This window comes from Panthera onca, chromosome E1 (assembly GCF_046562875.1).
Source record: "Panthera onca isolate mPanOnc1 chromosome E1, mPanOnc1 haplotype 2, whole genome shotgun sequence".
Lineage (NCBI taxonomy): Eukaryota > Metazoa > Chordata > Mammalia > Carnivora > Felidae > Panthera > Panthera onca.
In genome coordinates, this window is record NC_138352.1 from 10154959 (window position 1) to 10172816 (window position 17858).

Here is a 17858-nt window from a genome sequence, read left to right on the forward strand (position 1 = left end):
ACCTCCCCCTGCACGGGTCCCCGGGAGCTGGTTGGGGGCGCTCCCGTCCCTCTCCCCCGGCCCCACCCCCGCCGATGGGCCGGCCCGGCTCTCCCTGCCGAGAGATGGGCCGGCCCGGCGGCGCGCGGGCAGCGGTGGCGGCGGCGGCCCAAGATGGCGGAGCTGCAGCTGGACCCGGCGATGGCGGGGCTGGGAGGGGGTGGCGGGAGCGGGCTGGGCGACGGGGGTGGCCCGGGCCGCGGGCCCCCCAGCCCTCGCCCCGCCGGCCCCACGCCCCGCGGGCACGGCCGCCCACCCGCCGCCGCCGCGCCGCCACTGGAGCCGGGTCCCGGACCGCCAGAGCGGGCAGGGGGAGGCGGTGCGGCCCGCTGGGTCCGGCTGAACGTGGGCGGCACCTACTTCGTGACCACCAGACAGACCCTAGGCCGGGAGCCCAAGTCTTTCCTCTGTCGCCTCTGCTGCCAGGAGGACCCGGAGCTGGACTCGGACAAGGTGCGCCCCGCCCTCGGGCGCGCCCCCGCTCTTCGGACCCCCTCGTTCCTCCTAGCTCGTCCCCAGATTCCTGCGACACGCTCCTCACAGGCGGGCTTTTCGGGCCGGGACCCCCTTCCCATCCCTCTCCCGCCAGGCTGGCCCCGGGGGCTATTCTCCCCCATCCTCAGTCGCACCCTGGCTGTCTCTCTGACCCCGCCCTTCACTCTAAGCAACTCGGTCCCCATGCTGTGCCCACCCGCACCCACGAGAACCCGCTCCACACCCCTTCTCCGTACACATCTCATACCCGCCCCTCAGATCTGCATGAGTTTTCCCCTGGCTCCTCGTCAGCCCCTCACTGCCTGTGCCAGATGCGTCCAGAACTGGGTCAGGGTGAGCTAAGGCATCTTTCTAGCTTTCTCAGACTTCCTCTCGGACCCCTCTGCCAAGTTGGGTGAAAGCCTGGGTCTGACAGCTGCAGGAAGTGTTTCTGGTGATACCACACTTCTTTCCTGTGGTCCTGGGCCCTGAGCTCTTATCTGGCGACAGCCACTGTTTTAGGACTATTAGAGCTCAGATACATTCCTTGGAAAGAGATTACCAGTTGCCAGTGCAAACCTAAGCTGACTGGTTAAGACCATCGGAAAGTGAAAACTGAGGCCTGCTGTTGGGCAAGATGCCTGGCTACGAACAACAAAGTTGAGAGGTGACGAGGCACTTCCAACCCGTTTCCAGTTTGACGTGTTTATTGATTGACTTTACACATTCATCTTTCAGTTGCCAGCTTAAAGGCATTGACCCTGGCTTATACCCCTGTATATCCTATGTAGCACTCAGCCAGTTACATTGAAATAGAGCTGGGGTTGGGTAAAGATTCGCTGATTTTTTTTTTTAACTCCCCAACTGCCTCTCTAATAAATCTCAGACTTATGGAAACCTGTCCCACCTGAACTTTAAAGAAATTTCAAAACCTTTGCTTATAAAGGAATTATTTTTATCTACCCTAAATCTTTCTTGTTGCAGTAGAAGCCAGTTTCTTCTTGTTCCTTTTACTGTAAAGATGAGTAGGATTAAAGCTGCTCAGAGCCAAGTCCAGGCGGTGCCAAGCTTCCTCTGGGCACAGAACTGGGGTGTGTGAGTTACAGCTGGCAATGCAGAATCCCACTGATGTTGGCCTTGAGCTCAGGAGCATTGCCAACTATACAGAGGTTTTCTTAGAATTAGGAATGTGATTTGGGGGCAGTAGAGAGAGGTCAGAATGTCCATCTCAGGCAAAGATTTACATAATTAAAATATGGCATTTTCTTCCCCTTTCTTGATAATAGATGTCTTACAGAAGAATGGTGGTAATTGTGTCCAAGTAAAGATTTTGGAAGTTCAGGGGCACCTGGGTGGCTCAGTCACTGAAGCGCCTGATTCTTGGTTTCAGCTCAGGTCATGATCTTACAATTTGTGGGTTCAAACCCCACATCAGGCTCTACACTGACAGCTGTGGAGGCTGCTTGGGATTCTCTGTCTTCCTCTCTCTCTCTGCCCCTCCTCCTCTCACTGTCTACCTCTTTGTCTCAAAATAAACAAACATTAAAAAAAACAAGACTTTGGAAGTTCAAGTAAATGCCTGCATGATGACTGTACATCTATCTGTAACTCCGTGCCTGAAATGATCTCAGAGTACAAGATACATAAAGCTAGCCTTCTTGCCAGTAGTTTGTGATAAAAAAATGTCTAGCAAGACTTGCCCCCTTGCTAATGAATGGTGACAGAGAGGCTGCAACCCTGCCCCAACTTAGTCCGACAGCTCCAAAGTGTTATCTTTGTGTTTGGTTGGCAGGACGAGACAGGAGCCTATCTGATTGACAGGGACCCCACCTACTTCGGTCCTATCCTCAACTACCTCCGCCACGGGAAACTCATCATTACAAAGGAGTTGGCTGAAGAAGGTAAGAACACTGTTTTAACTGGGCATTTTCAGAACTCAGCCCATATCTTGAAAGCCGTTTCACAGATTGGAATTTTGTTTGAGATTTTCATCAAGGTCACATGCAGGTGTAGTAAACATTTATGAAAGTGAACAGGGAGTCTCTAGTTACGTAGTCTTATCTGAGGAAGTCTTCTTTAAGGGATCCCCACTGGGCTCTGTCCAGCCTTCCTTAATGAGAAGAAAAATAGGTAACTCAGCTTTGCAAATCACTTCAGGAGCATTTTTCAAACCTGCAGAATCGTCAGGATCCCTTTTTACTTTCACTTATGTGCTTGCTGGCAGTGAAATGTCCATACCCTGAAGCATCACATCTCTGACATTAATTATTTATATTTTCACTTTTAGTTTGAACTTGCAGCTGTAAAAAGTAATAAAGGCTTGGCCTCATTTCTTGTAAGACTGGTCTCATGCTTCCTTGTAAATTTTTGCAGCTGACCTAATTCATTCTCCAGTCCATTGTCAGCTGTGTCATCTTTTTGGTTGGTACGACATTTGGACTCTAAGTGGGTCTAGATATCTTTCTAAAAGACTTGGCGTGGCCTCGCCAAAGGCATTCCGTTGAAGATTGGGGCCTCTCCCTAAATCCAGGGCACCCTGACCTGGAGGCTTTAGCTCTGAGTGAGAAAGCTGTAATGGCTGTGCTAGTTAATGAAATGGCTGCGAAGCACATCTGTTTCAACCAGTAAGAAGAGGACTTGTGCATGTGCTGTCTCTTTTTTCAACATTTCAGATGCATTCAAAAATCATGGGAATCGTACAGTAAACTTCATGCACCCACTGTCTAGCTTCAGCAGTTACCACCTCATGGATAATCCTGTTTCTGGAAAAGAGGAATCTTAAGCATCTTTTCTGAAGGCCTTTAAAAATTTTTTTTTGAAATATTTTCAAATTCAGAGAAAAGGACGAGAATAACAGAACTCGCAGCTTCACCACCATTTTTTGAGATCTGTGTTACCCTTTGTTCTCTCTCTGTCCCCCCCCACACCACGCTTCTCCCTCCCCCCACCATAGTTTTTATTTCTGAACTATTTGAGACTAGATTACAGATGAGTCCCTTAATACTTCAGTGTATTTCCCAAGAACAAGGTTATTCCCTTATGTAAGCACAGTATGGTTATCAAGATCAGGGAATTTAATATTGATAAATACTTCTATCTACAGCTTATATTCCAATTTTATCAGTTCCAGCAATGTCCTTTATAGCAAGTTTGGTTTTTTTTTTTTTTCTTCTGATACTGAATCACACATCCCCTTTGTTGTCCTGTCCAAGGCCTTTGATTTTATTTGGCAAAGCATTCTCTCAGTGATTGCTTTTTATCTTGTTCAAATAATAAGCACCCTATTAAACTTTGGTCCACATAAATTTATATACACACACCCACCCCCAGTAATTTTTAGGACCGACTAGGTAAGCTTTGCAAGCTGAGGAATTCTCCAATGTGACAAGTTCCAGAAACTAAGTGACATATGGGAAAGGTGCCCTGCAGCTAATGGGCAGGTGCAGAGAGAGTCAGAGAAGGTGCCAAGTGGGAAGCCGCAGCGGTGAAACAGAGTGAACAGAGCAGACCCAGAATTTGACTCACTCAATTTAGGGAGAAGGGAGGGGGGTACACCCTAAATAGCAAAGAAATGTTTCCCAGGCTGAAGGAGAGAGACTAGACTTCAATTTGAAAAGTGCGGTTCAGGGGAATCTGGGTGGCTCAGTCAGGTGAGCGTCAGACTCTTGATTTTCTTGATTTTGGTTCAGGTCATGATCTCAAGACTGTGAGATTAAGCCCTGTGTCGGGCTCTGAGCTGAGTGTGGAGCCTGCTTCAGATTCTCTCTCACTCTCCCTCTGCCCCTCTCCCCCATTTGCACTCTCTCTCTCTCTCTCTCTCTCTCTCTCTCTCAAATTAAAAAAAAAAGGGGGCGCCTGGGTGGCTCAGTCAGTTGAGTGTCCTACTCTTGACCTTGGATCCAGTCACGATCTCACGGTTCAAGCCCCGCATAAGGCTCTTCACTGACAGTGCAGAGCCTGCTGGGATTCTTTCTCTCCTTTCTCTGCCCCTCCCTTGTTCACTTGCCCTTTCTCTCTCAAATAAATAAACTTAAAAAAATTCTAAAAACAAGTTTCAAGGGGCGCCTGGGTGGCTCAGTCGGTTAGACATCTTTTTTTTTTTTTTAATGTTTATTTATTTTTGAGACAGAGAGCTCATGCGTGGATAAGGGGCAGAGAGAGAAGGAGATACAGAATCTGAAGCAGGCTCCAGGCTCTGACCTATGAGCACAGGAACCCAATGCGGGGCTCAGACTCATGAACCGTGAGATCATGACCTGAGCTGAAGTCAGACACTCTTTCCACTGAGCCACCCCGGACACCCCTGACTTTGATTTTGGCTTAGGTCATGATCTCTTGTGTGTGAGTTCTGGCCCCCCTGTATCTGCCTCCACTCTGGTAGTGCAGAGCCTGCCTGGAGTTTTCTCTCCTCCTTCTCTCTCTGCCCCTTGCACGTGCTTGCTCTCTCACAATAAATAAACTTTAAAAAATTGCTCGGGGCACCTGGGTGGCTCAGTTGGTTGAGCGTCCGACTTCGGCTCAGGTCATGATCTCACAGCTCATCAGTTCAAGCCCCACATTGGGCTCTGTGCTGACAGCTCAGAGCCTGCTTCGGATTCTGTGTCTCCTTCTCTCTCTGCCCCTAACCCACTCGCATTCTGTCTCTCTTTCAAAAATAAATAGACATTAAAAAAAAAAAAAATGCTCTCCCTCTCCTCCTGTCCCTCCCTTGCACATGCTCTGTCTCATGGTCTTGCTCTCTCTTTCTCTCTCTCTCTCTCTCTCTCTCTCTCAAAAAAAATGCAGTTCTTAGCAAGCATGTAAACTTTAGCCTCTTCTCACTATTTTCCAGGGAGTGTAACACATCTTTAACTACATACGGTTTGGTCCTTGTCCTAGGTGTCCTGGAAGAAGCGGAGTTTTACAACATTGCATCTCTTGTGCGGCTGGTTAAGGAACGGATACGGGACAATGAGAACAGAACTTCTCAGGTAATGGGTTTTGAACTCTTTTTTTGTTTTGGTTTGGTTTTTATTTTTTGTTTTGGTTTAAGATTTTATTTTTAAGTAATCTTTACACCCAACGTGGGTCTTGAACTCACAACCTTGAGATCAGGAGTCACACGCTGAAGCAGCCAGGTACCCCACAGTTTTGAACTCCTAAAGGGAAAAGGTCTTAGTGGCTCTCTTTGTCCCTGCGTCTGGGTGGGATTTGAAAAGGATGCTGTGCTGCTTGACAAGAGCTGCCTCTCCCCTTGAAGCTGGAGGTCTGTGTGGAACATGGGCCATCCACCAGGCAGACAGAGCATACGCCACCAGACTTATTCAGAACAAGAAAACAGAAGAAGAAATAGCAAAGCAAAACAGCCCCCTTATCCCTTTAGAAGAGTGGGGAGGTTGTGGCTGCTTATCATGGGACAGCAGGAGGGACCCGCAGCACTTTAGGCCCAGAACCTGTTCTTGCAGAGTATCTGTCTCCCTCCACATAAAGACCCAGCGAGCTCTTACTTCCACCTGTTGGCCACTCTTTAATTCTTTATTAGGACCAGCCTTTTAAAGTGTGACCATGTCGCATTCAGCCCCTGATAGCCACGTGAAAGCGGTCTCATGGCCTGGACTTTAGGAGCTGCTTGTGAATCATGCTTCTGAGGAAATAGGCTTCTCTGTTTATTATGAAGTCTGGGTTTTTATATGAACTTGGTAGATACAGTAACAGGAAGAAACACACAATTTGCCACCTAGTTTTGAGGGGGTACAGGTAGCTTATTTCACATCACATCACCCGTCACATGTCTTAAGTGGCCACAGCGGCATCTTTTAGGCCCTTGAGATTCTCTGCTTCCTAGGGAGGGTCTGTGCCCTCCAGAAGCTTGAAGTCTAGCAGGGAAACCAGACGCTCCCTTTCCTGTATTTAGGTTCTATTTTAAGAAAGTACAACTGCAGGAACAGAGGGCATGGTTGGACTCTGCTGTGACCATCTGTCTTGTAGCAGGACTTGCCTCTTATCCCATCAGATACTGGTGGTAGATGCTTTCCTGAGATCCATTCTATTGCAGTGTAGAATTTTCCTGTGATTAAGCAGAAGGTAATATGTTTCTTTTCAAAACTCAAAAAAATAAAAAATATTCCTTGCTCTTTCTCTGTTAGAGTTTACATATCCAAGTTTTCTGGCTCTGAATGGAATTATCTGGTTGAATAACTGACACCTATTTCTTTTTTCAAAAATGATTTCTCTCATTCGCTTAATCTGTAGTCATTTGCAAAGGTGAGAAGAGCTTCCTTAGTTTTCTTCCCGCTGGCTGATGGCTGAAAGCCTTCTTTTTATTATTATTACTTTTCTTAATGTTTGTTTATTGTTGAGAGAGAGACCACAAGCAGGGGAGAGGCAGAGAGAGAGAGGGGGATAGAGGATCTGAAGCGGGCTCCTGACGGCAGAGAGCCCATGCGGGGCTCAAACCTGCGAACCACGAGATCATGACCTGAGCAGAAGTCAGACGCTTAACCGACTGAGCCACCCAGCACCCCTGAAAGACTTCTAATGTTCAAAAATGAATTCATAGTTGGTTTGCCATTTTATTGTATAAAATAGGATCCGGTGGTGCCAGTCTTTTCGCCATCTCGTGTTAAACTTACATGGCATCTTTTACTATCGTGGATATTTAATAGCTGGGCATTCTGAAAATCTAGCTTTATCCTTAATTTTCCACATTCCAAAAAAGCTTTTGATTGCCTAGTGTAAATTCATGATGCCATGAATTATGTAACTTGAAGCCATTCAACCCTGAACGTTCGCAGCTCTGCCATTAGCTGATTCCTTGAGAGCATTGTAAGTTTTCTATTTGATGACAGCGATGAAGTTAATTAGTCTTCTAGGTTCTGAAGGCTTGTGGATATAGACCCAGTTGGAAGCTTTTTTGTTCTAGGGATGTAAAGGCCTTTTGGATGTTAATTGGTCTTTCCATCTGTCCTTTTTTTTTTTTTTTTCAACGTTTATTTATTTTTGGGACAGAGAGAGACAGAGCATGAACGGGGGAGGGGCAGAGAGAGAGGGAGACACAGAATCTGAAACAGGCTCCAGGCTCTGAGCCATCAGCCCAGAGCCTGATGCGGGGCTCGAACTCACGGACCGTGAGATCGTGACCTGGCTGAAGTCGGACGCTTAACCGACTGCGCCACCCAGGCGCCCCTCCATCTGTCCTTTTTATTGAGTGAAACTCTGAGCAGTGGATTCGAGGTTGTTCAAAGACACGCTCTTTTGCATGTGTCACACATGGCTCTGAGGCCAAATTGGCCATGTGTGTATTTTTGTAGCTGTCCCTTCAAACACATTCTCTCCTTCAACTTGTCTTTTTTTTTTTTTTTTAAGATTTTATCTTTAAGTAATCTCTGTACCCAATGTGGGGCTCAAACTCACGACCCAAAGATCAAGAGCTGCACGCTCCTCCCAACAGAGCCAGCCAGGCGCCCCAACTTGTCTGTGTTTTAAGGAGACACACATGGGGCGCCTGGATGGCTCAGTCGGTTAAGCATCCAACTTTGGCTCAGGTCATGATCTCACGGTCCGCGAGTTCTAGCCCCGCGTCAGGCTGTGTGCTGACAGCTCAGAGCCTGGAGCCTGTTTCAGATTCTGTGTCTCCCTCTCTTTCTGACCCTCCCCCGTTCATGCTGTCTCTCCCTGTCTCAAAAATAAATAAATGTTAAAAAAAAATTTTTTTTTTAATTAAAAAAAAAAAAGGAGACACACATGGCAGACATTTAAGCAAAGCCCAAGATGTGGGTTTCCCACCCTGCCTTTTTTTGGCGACCCCTCATATCTCTTAGCGGCTGCCACCAGCCCTAACTACTACTAACTTTGCTGTCTTTGGTATTTTATGTTAGGTGATTAATCTTAGTGCATTTGAGAATACTCGTGGTTTTCTTTGGAAGACAAAAATTAAAAAGAGCTAACACATGCATCTTAAATGCTGGGACTTTGACAGTTGTGGCTGATATCATAGATCTTTCGCGATGCACTGAGTTTTGTAACATGAAACACTTGGTTGTTTCCAAAATGTGTGGTTAGAGCCAGTTGAAGTCTTTCCGAGATTTGCCCTATATTTTAGGTGGAGGGAATGTTTTTCTTAGTACCTTGTGTAACAATAGTTGCATTCGGTTCAGAAGGGGAGAGTGTGGAAGAAAGCACGGTGTGGTTGGCAGATCAGCCCAAGGCCTGGCACTGCCTCCGACCCAATAGCACCGCCTCGCTCAGGCGAGACAGCGCGCTGACATCAGTGTCCCACTGAAGACGGGAGGAGAGGGAAAGCCACTCTGGGCTCCTAGTGCTCCGTGATCCACAGCTGCTTTTGTTGAGCCAGTATTTCCCCAGTAGTGAGTTCTTCCAAAACTGATTTTCCAGATAACTGAAGCCCAGTCATCCTTTTGCAAAAGTACCAAAGCCAAGTTTTCATTATTCTTCAGGAAACGGTCCACATTTTCTTAAAGTCACGTGACTCTAACCAGTCCCTCTCTCCCTGATGGAGCTTCGTTGTTCTGAGCTTCAGTTGCTGTTTGTGCTCTAACAAATGCCTCCTGGCCTCCAGGACGGGCAGTGGATGTGCAGCTATTTATTGGGCCCAACACTGAGTGGTCCAAGACTGCTAAACACAAGTCTCCCTGTGGGCCTCTAATTGTCCTCTGATGAACAGGGACTTTCATCTGGTGAGCATGCCTCCTTGCAGCAGCCCTGGCTGTCACCTGACTCTGGCCGAGTCGTAAGTGTGAGGGGTCCTCAGGTGGTTAGAGTATAGGGGCCTTAGTGCTGCAATTTTAGGGCATCCCGCCTTTCGCTTCTGTTCTAGAAAGTTGAGTCAGCTAGCAAATGACTTCTGTCTGAGTCTCTGACACCAGCTGGGGTGTCCCAACAGTTTAATCCTATCCTGATACTAATAAGTAGTAACTATTTCCACAGGTTTCAGGGCTCAGTCCCACGAGACTGACCTTCCTTCAGACACCAGTGCCAAATCCCAGTTCCCAGGCTACCTGTACTTCTGTCCAATTCGACTACAAATTCAAGGGTTCCCATGACATCCCCTTTGGGTTCAGTAATTTCCTAGAACAACTCCTAAAACTCAGGAAAATGCTAAACTTACTATTACAGTTGATCTCCAGCAGACTAAGGAACAGCCAAGCGAAGAGAGACGTGGGGTGGGGTCCTGAGCACAGGAGCCTCTGTGCATGCAGTTGGGATGTGCCACTTGCCCAGGACATCGATGTGTTTGCCAACTCGGAAACTCCCTGAACCCCCCTGTTCAGGGGTTTTTAAGGATGTTTCATTATGTAGGCATGACTGATTCAATTAAACCATTGGCCACTGGTGATTGAATTCAGTCTCCACTGAGGTCAGCGGGTAGGACTGAAAGTTCTAACTCTCTAATGGTGCTTGGTCTTTCTGGAGACCAGTCATTAGCACAAAAAAGACCCTTTTATCACTCAGGAAATTCCAAGGGTTTTAGGAGCTCTGTGCTAGGAACCAGGAGCAAAGACCAAATATTTATTTTTTGTTACACACTTTTGTAACAGGAATGTTACCATTTAACACTGAAACACTCCCAGGTACCATCAGCGGAGGGTGAAAATAGTTTGAACATTGGTATATTGTGGGGTTCCTTTTTAATATGTTATTCCCTTAATAAGCTATTGCTCTGGATAAACCAAATTATGGTCTACATTTTCAGCATGTATGTCATGATATGAACAACTTAAAAAGAAAATGTGGCTCTCTTGTCCAAAGCAATTTTCCTCTGTTTTCTACTCTGGGAAATAGATGAAATCTAATCACATAATTCATTTCTCTGAACTTCAGAATTATTTTACCCACTGATTCATATCCTTGGGCCTTTTTCTTTTCTTTCTTTCCTTGGATAAGTTTTTACTGAAGGATGACATTGCTCATGAACTCATAGTCATGAGGTTGAGCCCCACGTCAGGCTCCACGCCGCGCATGGGGGCCTTCTTGGGATTCTCTCTCCCCCCTCTTGGCCCCTCCCCTGCTTGCATGCACGTGCGCTTGCTCTCTCTCTGTCACAATAAGTAAGTAAACATTCTTATAAAGGAAAACCTTAAGAAGAGAAAGATGACATTGCCACTTGTAAGAGGGGACGGTGTGTGGCTGTCCAGAAAAAACGTCCAAGCAAATTCCTTTTCAGTGTTCATTCTTTGGACGAGCCTCCCTAGCGCAGCTGCAAACTGTCATGTCCTTGAAATTGTTCTTCTAAGTCCGTTGGTTGTTGCAGGGCCCCGTGAAGCATGTGTACAGAGTCCTGCAGTGCCAGGAAGAGGAGCTTACACAGATGGTCTCCACTATGTCTGATGGTTGGAAATTCGAACAGGTATGTTTCCTAAGTGGCAGCCACCGCAGCATCTCAGCCCAGGAGCCCACGTCCCTCAAACAGCTGCCATCTGTAACCAGCTAACCCCAGGGGTTCGTAGGGCCACGTGTGAACCTGTTCAGAAACGTGGGAATTATTCTGTCAGCTGTATAGGATGAGTTGGGAAGAATTCAGAATAGTATCATGTCTCCTGACTTCATATCCAAGTTTTAATTTGTGCCCAGAGGGAGTCAGCCAGCCTGTTTAGGCTTGAAAGTGTCTCTCTGAGGTTTTTTCTCCCTCAGAGGGATTTCTTTCAAAAGCACTCAGTTGAAACATTCTAGAATAAGTACATAAAGAAGGCTAGGATTCAGCAACTACCCTACCTTCCCTTCCCAGGATAAGAACTCTGTCATTCTGAACATACATAATCCACTGCAGAAAGCAAGAGCAGGTATGAGAGGAGCCAGACGTGATGAGAAGTGGGGCTTGGCCATTTCCCATCAGGCTGTGGATTTCTGTTCCTTTAGCTTTGCGTGGTGGCAGAATTACCAAAACAAAACCAGACAGGCAGAATTGTACTGTTTTCTTCCATTAGATGGCAGGATTGTTCAGTTCATCTATTGTGTGCGCAACAGAGAGCCTGGCATGAATAGAATGGATATATATAGAAGGGATATGTATTGTGTGGATCGTGCCTATTTTTAATGTAGAGTTTAAGCGTCAGTTGAACTGTCACCATAAACTTACCTTCTCAAATAACTTCTGTTCGTCGTGTTAACGGTATTGGGTTATGGATCAAATACACAGGTGTCTTGGTCGTCAGAGCCAACACTGGATAATTCCTCACCCCTCCACTGCAGAATCAATTCTGCCTGTGTATGTTGACCTAGTTCTTTTCTCTTCCCTTTTTTTTTTCTTTTAAAGTAGTTCCACACCCAATGTGAGGCTTAAACTCACGACCCTGAGACCCCGAGATCAAGAGTTCCATGCTCTCCCAACGGAGCCACCCAGGCGCCCCTTCCTTTATAGGTCAGCCTAGTTCTTATTCATGTGGGGGCTGCAACATGTTGCCATACTTCCACTCCACGAGTATTTTCCCTGAGAAAAGTCTTTTTTTTTTTCTCAAATATTTTCTTTTTAAATAATCTCTACACCCAACATGAGTTCCAGCTCATAACCCTAAGATCGGGAGTCACATGCTCTACCAACTGAGCCAGCCAGGCGCCCTTCCCTAAGTCTTAAGCAAAGAATGTTCCCAAATAAAAAAAAAAAAAAATTTTTTTTTTTTTAAGTATTCTTGATGAAACCAGTGAATAATTTTTTATTTTCTTTTTCTCATCTTGTTAACACTCAGGGGGCAGGTGAAGCATGAAACATGAAGTCATGTTCCCGCTGACTCTATTATATGGATGAGGAAGTTCAGGCACAGGAAGGCAGAGGGACCCAAAGCCCATTCATAGAGCAAGTCAGTCCTGTTCTTCTGACTTGAGGCCCTACATGATTGCCCGGATGACCTTACCCTTGGGCTCCGCTTTTCTCGGTGCATGTGCATTTCCTGTTTAAAATTAAATCCTGAATTCAATTTGCCGAAAAGGCTAAAAGTCCCAGCAGCATATGGCTTATGGTAACTCTTCAGTGATTCACTCGGTGCTTTCCAGAGCCGTTTGAGTGCCAGTCTCCTGTCTGGGACTTCTGCTTAAAGATGAGCCAGCCCTGTGTAGGTGTTTGGCTAAAGCAAGTGTCCATTTTCATTCACAGAAACATTCTCTTTCACCTCAGTGTTTGCTAGAAGGAATATGATCATGTTCATCCTAGCTGCTGCCTTTGGGATTGTTTCAAGTGCTTGGGTGGGGAGACAGTGGCAGATCCCATGCTTTCCTTCTCTGGGGAAGCCTTGTTGAGGACGCCCAAGTGAATAACAGATCCAGGTATCCCCTGGGCCGTGATAGTCCCAGACAGTTCATCATCCTGTGAGAAGCAAAACCACAAAGTTCGGACAGGGGGCGGGTTGGGTCTGTGTGGCACTTTAGCACTTTAAGAGGACTGTTCACCATGCTCTGGTTTTGTCAGCTAATCAGCATTGGATCTTCCTATAACTACGGAAATGAGGATCAGGCAGAATTCCTCTGTGTTGTCTCCAGAGAACTCAATAATTCTACCAATGGCATTGTCATAGAGCCAAGTGAAAAGGCAAAGGTAAGAAATCGCGTCACCAGAATTTTGTCTCTGACTCGTTTGTTCCCAGCCCCTCAGTGGACTTGGCCTGGACTGTTTGTTGCTCCTGACTTCTTCTCTTTCCTTCCAAAGCTAGCTTTGCATTTTTCCTTCATTTTGGTCGTTGACTGTTGTCATTTAAATCAGGATTTATGGAGCAGTGACCAAGCGTTCTTAGTTAGGAAGTAGGTACTGAAATAGAGTAGACTTTAAGTACCCACCTGTCAAATAAGTGAAAAATCTTTTTTTTTTTTTTTTTTTTTAACGTTTATTTATTTTTGAGACAGAGAGAGACAGAGCATGAACAGGGGAGGAACAGAGAGAGAGGGAGACACAGAATCTGAAACAGGCTCCAGGCTCTGAGCTGTCAGCACAGAGCCCAACGCGGGGCTTGAACTCACGGACCGTGAGATCATGACCTGAGCCGAAGTCGGACGCTTAACCGACCAAGCCACCCAGGCGCCCCAAATAAGTGAAAAATCTAATTGCAAAGTGAGAATTGTGAAACTCAAAATTGGAAAATATTTTGTGTTTATTCTTTGAAACCATTCTCTCTCTTTTTTGTCCTGTCTCAAGAGAAAAGGTATTTGGTTACCTTTGTGACTTCCCCCACCTTAAGTTACTGGAAAATTGTACACTGTTATCCTCTTTTTCCTGTACTGTGCCCACCCCCCCCCCCCCAACTCTCTCTGTCTCTCATAAACACTTCTAAGTCGGCAATTTCCTTTAACGTGGGAGAAGGGGTCTGACAGCACGGATACTGTGGGTGCAGTGGTGTTCGGCAAGAGGCTTTTACAACTGAAGTGCTTCAGGGGAGGTTAGGGCTCAGCCCTGCCTTGCTTCCTACGGTGACAGGACTGTTGTGCTGCCCAGTGGGGTCCAGTGGAAAGCGGCCGCGGGTCCCTTTTCCCTCAGCAGTCTGCTTAGCAGCCTCGGCCCAAGCCTCAGCCCTCTCCCCCATCTTCCATTTGCAGATTCTTCAGGAGAGAGGATCTCGGATGTAAATTCCAGATTCTTAACCATCAAGAGAACAAGCCGGCAGAGCACCTTGTGAAGTTAAATCTTGCTCCTGTACAGTAACCGAGCTCCTGCAAGGCACGGCTGAGCCTGGCCCCCCAATGGAGAAGTGTTCTGGTCAAAACCAAAGGAACCCCTGCCTGCCCCCCACAGGAACCTGAAGACAGACGCACTTCCGGCTGCAGAATACCTTTTCAGAAACCTGCTTTTGTCTTCTTAGCCAGTGTTAGATCAAATCCTTACCACAGCAGCTGGGCTGGGCTCCCAGTGGGGGCCTTTACGGGGGATGCGGGGGAGGGGAAGAGGAAGGCCTAGCTCCTCGTACAGGCCTGTGCTTCAGGGACACTGGAGCAAACGCCAGAGGATCGTCCCTGGGCCATGCCGTGTTTTTGCCTGGGTGCCACGTTGGACGTTGGCAGCCGCTTTGTAACACTATCTTCCCCCTCTTCCCCGCACCCCACACAAATGCAGCAGGTGCCAAGGATTCTAGCTTCAGTTCGTCAAATTGAGGTCTCGGGTAAAGGATAGATCCGCAGAATACCCCATATTCCTGTGGACGAAACCTCTTCGAGAAAGGGGAGGACGGGGTCTCCGTGGTTGTGGGTGGAGGTCGGGGATCGCTGCTCTGGGTTCGGGGCACTCAGCTGCTACCGTGTTCGTCCTTGCCTCATCTGTCTCCGGCAGCCCGGACCCTCCAGTAGCTTGCTTGCTCCTCAGGTGGAGGTTAGAGGCAGGCGGCATCCCACACCGCGTCACACACAGAGGGGCACTTAGGGAGGCCATACCCTCCATTGACCCATCTTCCTTCCCTGGCTTTCTGAACCGGACCGAAGATAAAGGGACTTTGGATCCTCTGATGGCTTGGGTGGGGACGGCTATTTCTTTGAAAGTTGCCAAATGTGTTCTATTGTAGTATCCAAAAGTGTCGTTATTTCTGTGACTGTCTCTTGGAAATGCCTTGACTGAACGTTCGATCTTTGTCCGAGTCTCCTGGTTTCTAACCTTGGCAAACCTGCCCCGCAGCCGTGTCCGTGACGCCGCGCCAGCCCCTGCAAGGCATATGTGTTTGCTGGGCAGTCCGAGGACTCCCCGCATCTCTGAGCCCGACCCTTTACCATCACTTCTATCTGCAGAGTGCCGTGTCCTCGAGAATCAAGTGCTTGTTTGGCCAGGGAGGGGAGTAAAGCCCTCCTTCGGGCTGGGACCACAGGGCTTGTATCTGGACCTTCTGTCTGCGCTTTTGAGTCTTAATGAACAGTCACTGAACGCAAAGGGCTGGAGAATCCTTGTTCTTCCCTCGATGACTTTTCCCAGTGTGGCAAATGGCCCAGAGGAGGGGAAGGCGCCTCTGGGGCACGCTGCACCTGTAACAGCCACTCACGTTGGTCACTCCTGGTTTCCTTCACAGTGAGGTTCCCTCTGCTCCACAGCTCAGTGCTTACTAGGGGGGTCTGGGGCCATGGTTTTTGGAAATGACTCACAGACGGTGCCAAATGTCTTAGGAACTCATGACCTGCCTGCGTGCAGATGGCACAACTCTTCTCCGGATCTCACTTTGACCTTATCTCTCTGTGTGTAGAGCAGGATAGAAATGTGTGTACAGGGGTGTCTGCTGCTCCGTGTGTGTCTACACACCAACGTGAGCGTGCGTGTTGACATTGGCCCCTTGGACTCTGGCCTGTGCCCACGATTTCTACAGCTATAAACGTTAGAGGAACTTCTACCTGCGGCAAAAGCAGTCACCTTTCAGAGACGTCGCAGGCATCCTCCTGTCATCTTTCGGAAAGCACGAGATTGGGCGTGGAGGAAAAGCTGCTCAGACCTGAGTAGGACAGAGGACTTCGGAAGACTTGCTCTTTGGCCAGAAAAGTAACATTTGACTCTAAGGAGGGAAAGCAGCTTCATTTGGGACCTTGAGCCCAATCAGATCTGCTTTCCCTGGGGCATGCCTGGGCATCAGCCCGTGCTCCTCGTGCTCTTTGTGCTCCTCGTGTTCTTCGTGCTCAAGTGCTCCTAGTGCTCCCGAGCCTGCACGAAGGGGTAAAGCGAGGCAGGCCAGAGGGCAGAGGTGGCAAGCCCCTCAGGAACGCATAGTCTTTTCTCTTTTCAGAGCCCCACAGTGGATCCCGTAGAAAAACTGCTGAGCCCCTCACTCGATGCTCTTGAGAAATTAACACAAGTGACATTTCTGCTCCCCTAGAGGGCTGGCTTTCACGAGGTCCCCCTCCTTCTGGCAGCCCAATGACAATTGTTCCAGTGCTCCTGAGTCTGAGGGTGATTCAGTTCTTAAGGTTTCTGGAAAAGTATTCGCCCCAGCCCTTTAGGAACCAAGTCAGTATTTTTTTTTTTTACTGAAAGCCTTCTGGGAGAGCCCAGCTGATTACTTCGGAGGGAGGCCTGGCCATCCGTCGGTTTGGGGGTGTCACGTGGCCAGGGACCCACACTCTCTCCAGCAGCCCAGTGCTGCCAGGTGGGGAGTGTCTTCCGTCTTCGTGTTGTGCCCAGGCCTGAGGCCGCGGGCGACTCAGGCCCAGCTCACAAAGCAGCCTGGCCTCTCCTAGGAGATGCCACACTAGCACGCTTCTGTCTTTCCTTCAGAACCTGCTTCCTCCTTGGCAATGAGGCGCAGCCCAACCTCCTCTAGAGCGACTTCGTTTCTGCAGTCTTAACTGATCTCAGGGGTGTCAGCGAGGTGTAGGGGAGGAAGGGACAGAGATGCTGGGGGGTGGCCAAGAGGACAACCACATTCTCCGACATGGCCTTTGGCGCAGAGGTTAGGGACCATGCCTGTCACTTGTGGGTATTGTTTGTTACTGTTTGTGTATTTGAATAAAGTCTGAAATGCTGTGACCTTTTTTTGTCAATAAAGACAAGAAACAAACAGCCGAATCTCCTTGGTTTCCTTTCCTGTCACTACTGACGATTCTCAAACTCTTCTCAGGAGAGGAGTTTCACTGCACCTTTCCTACCTGGGCTTCTTAGAAAGTCCTAGTTTCTCCCGCTGCTGAAACTGCTTGAGGGCGTGTTGGGCCTTCCTCCTCACGACCAGGAGAGTGGTGAGGAACAGAAGGTGAGACAGATGGTCTACCCACCAGGAAGCTGGGAAGAGGAGGGGAAGAGTAGAAGACCATTTTTAAGGGGGAAAAAAGTCTTCCTGGAAGAGAGTAACTGACTAGGTGTCCATTTTTCTCTGCATGGTAGAGAATGAGGAATAAAAGTGAGGTGAGTCGCCAGCAAGCCAAGTGTTGGTCACTTAAGGCACCAGGCAAGGTGTGGGACCCTCAAAAGGTGTTAGTCCCCCCACCCCCCCGCCATAGGGTGCTTACAGCTGGGGACACGTGTATACACACAGCGAACGAGGTGTGTGTTTGTACCAGCCAGGGCCCAATGGGGGACAGACCACAGTAGTTAACAAGTGGTAAGAAGAGGAAAGGGCCCCCAGGCCCACTGAGGTGTCACAGATGGAGTGACTGCAGGAGGTAGTTATTGTTCTAGGGCAGGGGAGCCAAAGGAAGAGGTTGGGATTATTACAAAGTAACAGGCTTGGAGGAGGGGCCGAGGGGCCGCATAGAGGAGATGCTGCGGTCCCAGGGGGCTCAGCGAGACTGGTCGTAGGACCGCGCTACTCCTGGAACCGTTCTAGGACCACACTCCTGGAACCAGCTCTTGCTGCCAGAGCAAAGCTGAGGTGCTGTGGTTTCTCCGTTAACCGGAAGAAGCATGTCCCTTCTGCCCCGCCCCCCGCCCCGCCCCCTCCCTCCTCCCCAATCTTGCAGTCCCCTTCTCA

At 48.4% G+C, this 17858-nt stretch overlaps 1 protein-coding gene across 2 annotated transcripts; it reads left to right on the forward strand.

Annotated features, from left to right (window-relative positions):
• Window positions 1–40: 40 nt before the first annotated feature.
• Window positions 41–16954, forward strand: KCTD2 (potassium channel tetramerization domain containing 2). Of its 2 annotated transcripts, XR_014136032.1 has the most exons (7): window positions 41–492; window positions 2306–2414; window positions 5392–5483; window positions 10763–10858; window positions 12911–13036; window positions 14029–16063; window positions 16099–16954. XR_014136032.1 is itself a non-coding variant. In XM_060645430.3 (6 exons), exons 1-6 carry the CDS (start codon window positions 154–156, stop codon window positions 14056–14058), a joined length of 792 nt encoding a protein of 263 aa, XP_060501413.3. In that variant the 5' UTR covers window positions 41–153; the 3' UTR covers window positions 14059–16954. The 2 variants fall into 2 exon arrangements, 1 of the variants encoding a protein (XP_060501413.3); XM_060645430.3 differs by having other exon boundaries at window positions 14029–16954.
• Window positions 16955–17858: the final 904 nt, after the last annotated feature.

Coding starts and splice junctions, on each gene's coding strand:
- KCTD2 (XM_060645430.3), top strand. CDS start 154: ATGGCGGAGCTGCAGCTGGACCCGGCGATGGCGGGGCTGGGAGGGGGT. Junction 10,859..12,910: donor ATGGTTGGAAATTCGAACAG/GTATGTTTCCTA, acceptor TGGTTTTGTCAG/CTAATCAGCATTGGATCTTC. Junction 13,037..14,028: donor AGCCAAGTGAAAAGGCAAAG/GTAAGAAATCGC, acceptor TTCCATTTGCAG/ATTCTTCAGGAGAGAGGATC.